At 38.2% G+C, this 12,964-nt stretch overlaps 1 protein-coding gene across 6 annotated transcripts in view; it reads left to right on the top strand.

Annotated features, from left to right (window-relative positions):
* Window positions 1–12,964, top strand: part of CDK6 (cyclin dependent kinase 6) — a 139,425-nt gene that overhangs the window by 30,614 nt on the left and 95,847 nt on the right. For all 6 annotated transcript variants that reach the window (XR_005601625.1, XM_039550162.1, XM_039550161.1 and 3 more), the window contains exon 3: window positions 1,079–1,214. Coding sequence is in view for 5 of the 6 variants with exons in the window: in XM_039550162.1 (XP_039406096.1) it covers window positions 1,079–1,214 (136 nt within the window). In the remaining variant the exon portion in view is untranslated. The remainder of the gene's footprint in view (window positions 1–1,078; window positions 1,215–12,964) is intronic.

Genomic DNA, 12,964 nt, shown 5'->3' on the forward strand with positions numbered 1-12,964 from the left:
TTTTTCTCAGTAACTCCATTCATTTTTTAAATCTGCTGTCACCTAGTAGAAGTAGTGATTCATTTTACTGCCTCACCTCAGAGAGAAATGCAATCTGATCTTAGAATATAAAATTAAATGAATAAGCACATGAGTTTAAAGTGTGTGAGCAGGGAAGAAATGTCCTTCCGGCTGTTTAGATGGTTTCCTCTTAGGATTTTGTAGAAGTGGGACTTGAGGAAGGATAGTGAAAGTCACTGGTATGAATATAGGTGTGAAGCATAGAATGATGGGCAGATGTTTTTGAAAAAGATAAAACAGTGGTTAAAGCTGGCATGGTAGATGGAGAAGATGAGAGAAATCCTACTTAAAAAGAGAAAACAATGGAAAATAGAGTAATCAGATAGGAATGTGGTGTTATGAAGAGCTTTGTAAATTATTTTGATATTGTGCAACAAGGTGAAATGATAAAGAAGCTTCAGTAAAAGAATGACCAAAAGTGGTGAAAGAAGTAATGACATCTTGTGCACAAAGCTTTTTTCCAAACTGTATACTGACTCTGAATGTATTCCTTGCATTGAGGAATTTGCAAGAGGGATCAGCAAAAAAATTCTGTTCATGCTGAAGGAGATTTAATTATAAAGCTGTATAATGGTATACGTGGGAATTACGTGGAAAGAAACTGAAGGTGCATGCAAACACTCTGTATTTTTTCTCAAAAATATTTCCTGCTTTTTTTTTTTTAATGACTGTAGGTACTGGAGCCTAGAATGTGGATAAATATCAAGGAATTTTCTGTATTAACTCTAGTTGCTGTGTCAAAAAATACATTCTTTTTGTGTAATTATTCTACATTCAACAGCTGATGAGTTCTTAATAATTAATCCTATTTCAGAATTCACAAGTGGAAGACTGAGATGGTAATTTTGTTATATCAACTGTTATCTGATGAATCAAGAGCTCAAAGATTGGTCTACCTTTGGAAGGCTCTTTTCCATTCTATATACTGGAAGAAATTTAAATAGACATGCTTGAGATGAAAGGTATGTCTGTACTGGTTGCTGTATACTTACCTCTTCTCTTCTTTTCCTCCTCTCAGATTGTTTGATGTGTGCACCGTGTCACGAACAGACAGAGAGACCAAGTTAACGTTAGTGTTTGAACATGTGGATCAAGACTTGACTACTTACTTGGATAAAGTTCCAGAGCCTGGAGTGCCTACTGAAACTATAAAGGTATTTAAGGAGAAAGATTTTAGAAGATAATATTTTGGAGATAAATAAGAGAGACAGACTGCATTTTGATTCCATAGTATTTTGTTACATCAAAATTGAGTAGTGCCCAGCTTGGGACATGAACTGCATCACAAAGTAACAGATATCATTTCTTTCTGGAAATGCTGCACATGTGGTTTTATTCCTCTTCCAGAGTTCTAAATTGACTGAATCTCTACTGTTACACCAAATGTAGCATTCAAGCACAGGAAGGACATGAACCAGTTGGAGCAAGTCCAGAGCAGGGTCACTAAGTTGTTTAGAGGGATGGAGCACTTATCTTACGAGGAAAGGCTTAGAGAATTGAGATTGTTCAGCCTGGAAAAGAGAAGGCTTAGAGGTGACCTAATTGCAGCCTTCCAGTACCTGAAGGGAGCCTGCAAGAAAATGGAGAGAGACTATTTGCAGGAGCATGTAGTGACAGGAAAAGGGGGAGTGGTTTAAAACTGAAAGAGTATGTTTAGATTAGATATTAGGAAAGAATTCTTTACTGTGAGGGTGGTGAGACACTGGAACAGGTTGCCCAGAGAAGTCATGGCTGCCCCACCCCTGGAAATGTTCAAGGACAGGTTGGATGGAGCTCTGAGCTACCTGGTCTAGTGAAAGGTGTCCCTGTGCATGGCAGCAGGATTTTTAAGGTCTCTTCCAATAATGCCGTTCTATGATTCCGTGATTCTGTGAAATGGTTAAGAATGACCTTTGCTTCCAGCTGCAGGCAGATGATTCTGTTATTGTTTAGGTGGAGACTACTTGAACCTTCCCTTAAAGGTGAAGTGCTGGATATTGTTAGAATGAATAAAATAAATCCTGTGCTCCTTATCCCTTTTCCTTTGCCTTTCATTTCCCCAAGAGACTGCTTTTGTTTTATGTCCTTCTTGCCAGCAGAATTTCTGTACAGTCTAAGAGCAAGAAATGTTCATTGTGTACCTGTGGTGTGCTCTGCAGAGGATGGGCTGAAGGGTGGGGGTAGTCATGACCAGTTGTTTTAGAAGCTGGGAAGGCTCTCAGTAACTGGGAGGACAATCATGAAGTTTTATTGTCATGTTATCTCATATTCTGCATCTTTAAGGGAGGACCTCTACCTAGGATAGGATGTGCTTGCATTATTGTTAATAAAATGCATATACCAACTCCTCTGCTTTTCTGGGAATTTCACAGCAAAGTGCCATGTTGAGGATTATAGGTTGAAGTGTTTGACAAAAACGTTTATACCTGGGAAGAGAAGCAGAGGGATTGATGTTGTTACATTTCGACTGTGTCTGTTTAACATTTCTTTTGATTTTTCTATTTCCATGAGGAGAAATCATTTATGCTTTCAGAGATGCATCATCTTTCACTTGTATAAGTACTTTCTGGAAGTATGTTGTATCATCTTTGTCTGGCAAAAGTCTCCAGGGAGGAAAAGAAAACGTGAAAACTACTGGAAATTTAATTGTTTTAATAGTTTTTTAAACAACTTAAAACTTAGGAGGTGTTTGATCTTTCAGTATAAAATTAGAACTAAAGCAGATAAAGATCTATTCACTGTTGTCAAAGTCACATATGTATAATATCAGACAGTTCCAGCAACCATGTTTTTAACCAACCTTAGTGGATAAAATAAAATTTTTGGAAAATGGATACAGCTTTGATGCAGTCAGAAGAAGACTGGACTGTACCTGTTACATTGTAGAACTATTTTATGATAATGCTATTAAGGTTCTGTTTTCCTCCTAGGACTTTGAAGCTACTTACGTGAACTGTATTTCAGCTTAACTAACCTTGGGAAAATAAGATGCAAGGTGACTGGCGTATTATCTAACTAAATATATTGAAATTGATGCGAGCTGAAAGAGCAAGCCTCTGAAATCTCAGTTTGAAGTATCTTTTGATCTATGTTTCATTTAAAGGAAATACAAGACATGAGCACTGTACTAAAGTATTTGTGATTTCCAAAAATCCTGTTCTAAATTTGCACTATTAGACTGTCATATACATGTTTGAATATACATTTCATGGAGATTATATACTGATGAAGAAAATAGTTGTGCTGCTTACTTTCAAAAAGCCCTATTCTGCATACATGGTTTACTAGTTAACCCAGTTGCTATATCTGACAGTTTGGCACAATAAAATAGAAAAGCCACACAGAAACAAAGAGAAGCAATTTTGGTCTTTTATGTACAGTGCAAGTTCCACTGCAACTAGTGAAATTAGTAACTGTAAAATTCAGCTTGTGGTACATAATCTCTTTTTAAATGGGTGAGGAAAAATGTAAAATTGCTGTTTACTTGGTCATCACTGTTGATTTCAACATTTTCACAGTAGCTGATGTGTTTTTTCTTGAATCCTGTTTGGCACAGGAAAAGAGAGAGATTCGGTTAACCTAAGTTGCACCCTGTTGCTTCATGTTTGTGTCAAAACGCCCAGTTTTTGGAGGTACTTTTGCTGATAGTCAGGGCTGATCACATGAGGAAGGGTCTCAAGGCTTATTTTTAGTATATTTCAATACCTTTCTAATGATACAAGCTTTATGGATATTCCTGGTAGAAATTGAGAAAAAACATACTTCTCCTGGCTGCAGGGAAATACTACAATTTTGTAGCAGCTGAGCATTTAACCCAGAGCACATACATCGTTAAATGACTAATCTGACTTTTTATAGTTTGGCTTTTGAGGTTAATATGGATTTGTACTTCATTTATTTTCCAGAATTGCAGACAATTTGTGTAGAGTATTTCCCCTCACTGCCAGCACAGTACAAAACAACTGCCAGTATTGTAAGACCATCTGTTAAAGTTCTGCATGTGTCAGCAACACAGAAGTGCCAAATGAGCCAAGTAAGCTCTGGATAGCTTGAAGGATCTAATATACCTCTTTGGCACTATGGTGTAAAATCAACAGTTGTTAGTGGAACTTCAATGACATAAAATTACTATGAGAGAAGTATCAGCCCCAAAAGATCCTTTCTGTGTGAATTGACTACCATCATTACATAACATTTAGGAAAGGGAGGCTCAGCTTTTGCTGGTTTGGGGCATGCTGGGGTTTTTGGTTACCAGTTGTCAAGAAATATAAGTGACACCAGTACCATTTTAAGAACTTCTATATGTTTTGCAGGCAATCATCAGACTGTAGCAGTTCAGAGAAATTAACCATATTGATCATTTAAACACAACTAGAGCTTTTGTCTTAATGTTGCTCACCAATGCCTTTCTAATGCGTAATGTGCTGCAGTAGGAGTCACCCCAGAGGGTGTTTTAGAAAGATATAGACAGGTGTCCATGACATGGTAGAAGAGAGGTAGTTTCCCTATGTGATGTTGCCTGGTAGTGGGAATACTCACCCAGGATGTAGAACAGACGTGCTGTCTTCCCCTTTCTGTCACCAAGAGTGTGAATGCTCTCATCCATTTCTGTGGCTCTGGCTTCTGGGTTCTAGGTTATTCTGGACAGAGGAATTTTATATCTTTTCCTGCTGAAGCCCTTCCACTATTATTTAATGGAGTCTACTTTGAGCTAGAGATGGTGAACGCTACTCCAAGTACTTGTAGACATAGTGTTCACTTTTGAAAGAGAGCTATATTCAGCCTTTAATCTACTTAATAAGCCTTTGTAGCTGCTGGACTGTAGTCGCGCTCACACTTGCTGGCTTCCTCTGTCAGACCTGATTAATATATGTTCCATATGGCATGAATCAGAATCAGCGATGACAACATCTTCCTTCTTTCCTCTCTCCCCATCGTCTCCTCCCTTCTTTTCTTCATGGGATACTCTTTAACTTCGGTGCAGTTTATGTGGAAATGGAAGGTATGAGTTCAGTTTCCTTTGGACACAGCTGTTAGTCATGCAGAGGTCTTTGGTAACATTAATGGTCTTAGCAGTTGAGTCTCCAAGAGACTTGGCTCATTAGGAACTTTTGTTAGTTGACGTAAGGGCAGTGGAAGTGGGAATGACACGTCTGCCACAGAAAGATGAGGGTTTTTTTAAATAGGTAACAGACCACTAAAGCATTTTGATGTTCTAGCCTTTGTGTCTGGAGCGTGTTTAACCTGCGTGGTCACATTTTTGCTTGTGAGACTGGCATGGGGTTTTTTTGCTCCCAAGTAATTTTGATATGGATATGGTTGTTGTAACACTAAGTACATTTTTAATGTGTAAATCTTGCATATGCAACCAAGATATGTTTATTGATTTAAGATAATGCAGTGTATTTAATAATATTTAGCTTTAAATTGATCTCTGTGTGTGATGGCTTAGTATATAAAGCTGTACATTAAGTTGTTATGAAATGGTTTTTTGGAGTTCCTTCTGGTCATCTTGTTCTGCTGGACCAAAGAGTCTGTAACAGTGAGAGGGAACAACAAACTGTTACTGAGGTTCTTTAATTTTAGTAATGAACAAAGTTAACTTTGCGAGGTAATGTCATTATAAGTAGACTTGTGGCTTCTTGCAGTAGTTTTCTTACAGAAATTTAAAATTTAGGCTACATGTGCTAAGTGTGCTGTGCCTGTTTCAATCTGGCAGTCAGAACAGGAGGGAACAGAACAAAGGTCTCCAGTATAGCAGGTGCATATGTTATCTGTCATAATATGTTGCAAAATCCAGGAATGTCCTTCTACCCAGGTCTGTGATACGTGAATCTTCATGGTATTCCCTCCGGCCTGGAACAGGGCAGTGGAATCACAGAGTGAGCAGGGTTCAGTGTATATGCTTTTCTCTGTTGTGTCCTGATTCCTCACCCAAGTGAATGCTTCTGTGAATGGGTATTTTTTGGATATTTACTTCTTTGCACAGAAAGCCTATATACCTATCTGATTCAGGTATGCAGATTTTGGTATTTAGATGCCTGAAATTTAGAAAGTGCAGCAGTGAAGCTAATTCCCTTTTGTGGGCTTATCAGATAGTAGCCCATAAATTGAATTTTTAAATATTAGTCCCAGTCATAGAATACATGTTATTGTTGCATCCCTGTGCATGTCCTTAACTTACATTACCTGCTATCAAACCAGGCAGACTGGTCACATCTTTGCAAGACTCTTAGAAAAATTAATGTGAAGATGCTGTTTCTCAGAAAGCAGACCAGTGTTCACTGTTGTGAGGTGACTCATCAGCCATATGCCATGGTTGTACCTACTCAGTTGATCACGTATGAGATGTGAAGCAGATGTCACACAATCATGCAGTTCTGAAAATAAATCAAGATGTTCCAGGAAAACAGTTTCACCAGTACTGAGAGTCTTGAGAGTGTGGCTGTATTTAACAACATCAAAGTTAAAAGTTAAAAAAAAGAACCTGCTCGAATTAATAAGAAAGATACTAACAGAAGAGCTGTTATTATCGTTTTCCTGTCAGTACTTTTATGGTAAAGAAAGAAACAAAACTTAGTGAGGAATTTGGAGTGTACAAATAATGGATCAGATCCCCAACTAATACTAAAAAGTGTAAATCCATTCAGTGAAATAGTGCCTATTTACAGCTGCTAAGGATTTAGTTTTTGTGGATTATTTTGCAACAAATATTTTTCTGAATCTGTGTTATAAATTAGAGTTGCCACTCAAAATAAGTGAAAAACAAAAGGACTGAATTGATATATCAATGTGGGATAAATCTTTTTTTTTTTCTTTTTCTGTTATCCTGCTGTTAGGGGTTGGACTTCTGCATTAAAGGGTAGCAGAAGAGAGAGCAAGTGTCCTGTACAAGCTCTGAAAGAACTAAACATTAAAAAATGGATGTTATCCAGAGTGGTGGTTCCCTCTGTTGTAGGTGGAGTAATTTCTCCCCATACCATGCTGCATGGAGAGACACAACCACATCTCCTCTGGCTGGTAGCACGTAGCAATGTACAAGCTGACCAAGGGGTTAGGAGGAGTTACTATGTGAATAAAGGGACTGACTGCAGCTCAAAGGATGTAAAGGATGTTATGCAATATAGTCTGATATCCACATACCCACACAGTTACTGCTTTAGCTTGGACCTTTTTACTGTTAGTGTACAGCCACTGATTTTAATTATGGTGGCGTAAAATTCTTGAAATTTCTACCGTTTCCAAATTCAAATGCAAACCTTTTCAATCTGATGACAATGTATAGTTGTTTTTTGCAATGCTGTAGCCTGGGATTCCTCAGACCTCCATTGCTTGCAAACTGAGAGCTCATAAAAATGTGAGGCACTCCAATAATTTTAAATCACTCTGTCCTGACTAGAGTGATTTAAAATCAGTGGAGCGCTTCACATTTTTTCAGTTGTTCCAGTTTGGAAAGCAGTCGAGCAACACTGTAGCATAATGCATGAAAGCAACCTGCCTGAAATAATAATTTTAGTCTTTCAAAACAATGATACTGAATTAGAAATGTCACTGTGAAATGATGTCTGTCAAGGGCTCTGTAAATAGACATGTCAACCTACTTTTCTTTTGTAGTCCAAACTCTGAAGGCAGCAGTGCAGTCCAGTAGGGCCCTAAGGGACACATCCTTTTTGAAGTCAGAAGGAAGCTATTGTTTTCAATAGATGGAGGGCCAGAAATCATCTTTATTCAGAAAGTCAAAGGGAATTAAGAAACTGAAGGGATTTTGAATTGTGGGCAGGGAAGGAGATTGAGCCTTTGGTAGAACGGATTTATGATCAAGTCATTGCAAAATTGCAGTATTACAAACACTAGAACTGAAGTGTTGCTATCAGCTTGTTTCATTTCTGTTAGTTCAGCAGAGCTGGGCATGGATGTGATGCATAAAAAACCTTATGGATCCTACTGCTCTGCATTCCCTTGAGATTCTCAGATTGTTAATGACCCTGATTTTTTGCTACTGGAACATCGGTGTGGTACCAATTGCTATGTGAATGCTTTGATGACGCTGAAAGAAAGGGAGCACGTGGTAGGAATAATGCTCAAGCAAGTATAGAAGTGAGGCTAAGCTGCCAGGCAGCGTGTCAGAGACAGTGCTGTACTGTTCTGCATCCAACCAGTGGCAGTTCCTCCAAGTGGGAAGTATTTTTGAGATGCTTTCCTTTGTCTCATGGTGGTGGTGCACAGTTGCAACTTGCTCTGCAAGCACATCCTGCCTCAGTGATCAGCAGAAGTGTCACTCATGTTTCCAGAGTCTTTCTCTTCATCAAACACAAGATGCCACATTTAAAGCAATTAAGAGAAAGCTGGTGCAACTTAAGGTGCACATAAAGCAGTCGCAGAACAACAGACTGAAATCTTCGGATTTACCCATGTTCTAAATTTGCTTAAAAGCCATATGCTACTTTAGAAAAATAATTTGAGGGTTGGTCTGCAGCAGATGTGAGATAAAGAGGAGATGTTCAAAGAGCCATTCTTGACTTTTTGCGGGGACAGATAAGAATCACTTTTTTAATAGTAGTTTCTGCACTGGAAGGAAATCAGTCCCCTATGCAGTACACCCACAAAGTTGTACTTCATACCAAAAGAAGCACACAGAGATGGGAAAAGTAGACAATAGCACAGATTGTGACAAGGTAGATACTTGGGAAATCTGAGCAACATACTTGTTCTTATTGAACTCCAGATTCTAAGGGTCAAACTCAGCTGATCTGGGACAAGAAGCATTGTGGCAGAACACATTTATCATCTCTGTCAACCCAAGTTACTGCTGCTTGGATTCTCTAAACTAGAATGTTTACAAAGTGTCTATATTTACTCACAGCACTTATAGAGCCGTAGTGTAAAATAATTCAAAAGCTGGCCACAGACAACTCATAGCTAATAAAAGATAATACAGTAATCAAATAAGTAATTTTTCCTTAAAACTGTTTTCTCTATTCCACCCCAAGAGAAATTTAATAATTTTGGACTAGCTGTGTACACTGTTTTTATGCCAGTGAATAGGCAGGTTATTGTATCCCACGGTAAAAATTCATTTGAAGCGTGTTACTTTAGTAGCATACTGATTTAATCAAGATATGTTTTGTTTGTTTCTTTTCCTCCATAGCAGATGTATTTAGCTTACGCCAGAAAGCAAAATTCCATACAAATGGGCAGAGATGGAATTTTTTTGTATTACATGTTTTCATATGTAGAATGTAAAGTCAGCTTTAAGAATTTTTCTATTATTTATGAATACATAGGCACATAAACACACATACATGTATAAACGTATATTGTAAAAGTCCTCTAACACATTTGCAGAAAAAAAAATACGGCTATTTGAGTGAGAGAAAGGGAAACTATTATCATCACTCTTCTGTCTCCAGAGTTCATTTTCTCAAAATAGGTGTGGCCCAGAAAAGGCCAGAACTGGCAATGCAGATGCTTAGAGTAAAAAGTACACAGATACATAGGGGGTAGCACCAGCTCTCCCTGCTGTGCCTAGAGTGGTCTGGTGTATATTGCCTTTACGTGTCTACACATGAAGGCACATTGTACATACATGTACACACACATACACATGTGGGCATGTGGGTGTGTATGTATGAATATATATGTATGTGTGTGTGTATATATACAGACATGTATGTGCTGATTCCCTGAGTCCATCCTATAGCTCATCACCCAAGACAGCTGAGCTGTTGCATTCATAGGGAAGGAATAAAACGAGACCCAGCTGAAGCTGTGCCTCTCCCTCCTACTCAGTGTGTCAGATGAGACACACATGGAGAGCCCCTGTCCCACCCGCCCCTGTGGATACCAGAGCACACACGGTTCCTCCCTGCTTCCTGTCCTCAGGCCATCAGGCAGGAAACTGCAGAGAAGCACCAGCCAGGGGCATCAGCCAGCTACACTCAGCTGCTAGAGCAACTGAAGCCAAAACCTCTTGATACTCAGAGCTGCTTTCAGTGATTTCAACTCCATGTTCTCTGCCTGTTCTATTCCTATTTTCCCTTTCCTCTTTCCATCTTTCTCTTTCACCTTTTTTCCCCTCACTTTCACTTCGTATTTACGCAGTAAAGTATTCTTCTGTTCTTTCCCTTCCTCTAGAACTTTTCTCTCCATCACTGTTCTTTCCATTTCACCTATGCTGTCCTTACTCTACTCCCATAAAAGTGTAGCATCATGGAACTGTCACACTGTTTCTCCACCTGGGGTCTGTCTTGCCCATTTTTTTGGTGAGCTTTTAATGGAAGAGGCTCTGTGAAAAGCCTTGACTTTGGTGCCCACCATAATAGGTCCTCCTTTTTGACTGGCCTTTACACAATACCTTGTTACACATGAGTCATCATAATCAGATCCTACAACAGCAGTATTGGTGTGAAGCAGTGCTCTTCCACTGCATTGCTGTTTCCCCACCACAGCGACTTCACACATTTACACAACTGCTTCTTTTATGTATCAGTGCTCTGTAATCAGTGTATGGTTCATGTTACAGGTTTCTCAGGTTTCAAACTGAAATAAAATGAGCTTGCTTCCATTTCGAGAATATCCTTTTTGAGAAGTCCAAACAAAGACACACATTATTAGTAAATTCGCAAACAGCTGCCAGAAGACAGAAAATTTAGAATGGAAACACGAGTGAAATAACAGAAATACTCTTTGTTGTTTGTTCTTGGTGCAACAGCAAGGGAAAATGTTTAGAAATTTAAATGATTGATTTATTTGTAGTTTTAATAAATCAGACATGGTTTTGGAGCACTTGCCAATGTTGCTACTCCAGAGCACAACTATGGGTCAAATCCTTCTGTGGTGCAGCTGTGGGATTCTTAGGGTTCCTCTAGGAGTGAGTGTGGGACAATGCTGTTAGCAGCAGCAGGCAAGCAGTCTTTCATTTGTTTTACTGCAAAGATGGAATCGTTTGCCATTAAGAAAGAGCAAATTACAAAGGTTCAAGCTCCTGGATCAAATCTGTCCTTCGTTTTTGGATTGGAAACCCTATCCAAAGACTCATAAACATCACTATTGTAGATTCTTTTTGCTTCTCTGTTACCATTACAGCTATACAGTACACCACTTACATCTGTACATATAAAACATTTAAACTCATGCTGGAATATATAGTTGCACCTTCTGGTTCAACTTCAATTCCAAAGGAAAAACCCCAAAGGGAGCAGAGGCTCTGCTTCAGCAAAACTTTTAAGCTTCTGCTTAATTTTATGTCAGCAGATTGCTCCAGTATTAAAAATGAGGTTGAAAGACTGAATTAGAGGAGCTAACAGAGGAGAATCAGTTGTTACCCTGTGATACTAACCTGATGAATTCTAACTTTAGAACAAAGAAGAATTGAAACAATTGTTTCCTTAGTCTCAGATTAGTCATAAAACATGTGTTTTGCTTGTGTTTAAATGCTTTGTCAGAGAGAAGATGTAGTCCTCCCTCAAAACTTATGTGTAAGCAGTGTCTGTGCATTTGCAGCCAGACTCCTGACTATTCACAAAAACTTGTCATAGCTGGTCAGCATGGTAAATTGACTCAGTAATGGCAAAGGGCTCCAGTGATCACAGGGTTTGGTGGACTATTTTGTTTATATCTGTTTTTCATTAATATCATAGCTGTTGTGGCCACAGAATATCCTATTTGCTTTCTTTGAAAATAATGACCCTTGAGAATACCCATTTCCAAGAAGAAGCTGTATTTTGCCATTGTGACCAACTCAATAAATGCCACTTGCATTCTGTCTTTATTAATGCTGAACAGTGTCTTATACCTTAAAGGGCCCTTTGAAATTAGTGGCTTAATTGCGAATGAAGTTACTGCTCAACAGTTTTCACTGTTGCTAAATATGTTACTTTACAAACAACGCCATAAAAATTCTAATTATTCTAAGATGTCCCACTTTTTTTTGTCTATGCAATAGGAAGCATTGCACTGTAACTTTAAAATACCAAAAATAAGCAAGAAGACACATTAACCATCTCTTAAGAGTGTTTAATTTCCAAGCCAATAAACTCAGCTGCTGGATATTTGTCCTTTGTTTTAGAATGTGATAGTTCTGTTGCATAACTACAATTAGGGACTTTCAGAACACTCTAAAATGTTACAAGATTCTGTGGATGGAAATGCAGGGTTGTTTTTAATTTAGTTTTACAACTGGGAAGGAGCACTGGAATGGCAGCATGTTACCTTTTTTTAACATTTAGTTTATGATTCATTCTAAAATATTCTTTCATTTGCAGTTAACATCAGATATTCCTGTTCTGACAAGCAGAGTAAATATTTTAGCAAGGACTTTTTAGAGAGAAATTTTGACAGTAACATACTCCTCCCTTAGTGTTACAAAGGAAATACTTGCTATCCAAACCCAGAGTTGGCATTTTAATGCAAATGGTTACAAAAGAATACACAGAATTTTACAAATGTAAAATGCAGTTAATGAAAGAGTATACAGATGTCTTTCATGTATGTAAGTAAAAATGCCTAAATTGAATTCTGAAAATGTCAACAGTGATCTCTGAACCATATGCTTGTTATTGCAGTAGTATGTTGTGTATAGCTGTCATTCAGTGAGAAACAACACAGATCAAAAGGGAAAATACATATAAAAACATTAAGTTAGAGGAGAGACCATGTTACAAAGCATTTTGTATTATGTTTTTGCCTTGATTAGAAGATACCGCTTTTTCTTGCTTTTTGTTTGCTCATGTAATTCGTGCTGATGTCTAAAGTGCTTATTGAAGACACAGGAACAGGAGAATAGAGGCCAAGCTGCTTGGGCTATAGTGAACCAAAACTGCAAGAGAGATGCATGCTTTGCAGAGAGTTTAATATGAAAACGAACCACAGTTTCTTTGCTTGGTTTCTGGAGCAGAAAGTCACAAAACAAGCAGAAAACTTCTGG

Source organism: Corvus cornix, chromosome 2 (genome assembly GCF_000738735.6).
Source record: "Corvus cornix cornix isolate S_Up_H32 chromosome 2, ASM73873v5, whole genome shotgun sequence".
NCBI classification, from domain to species: Eukaryota; Metazoa; Chordata; class Aves; order Passeriformes; family Corvidae; genus Corvus; species Corvus cornix.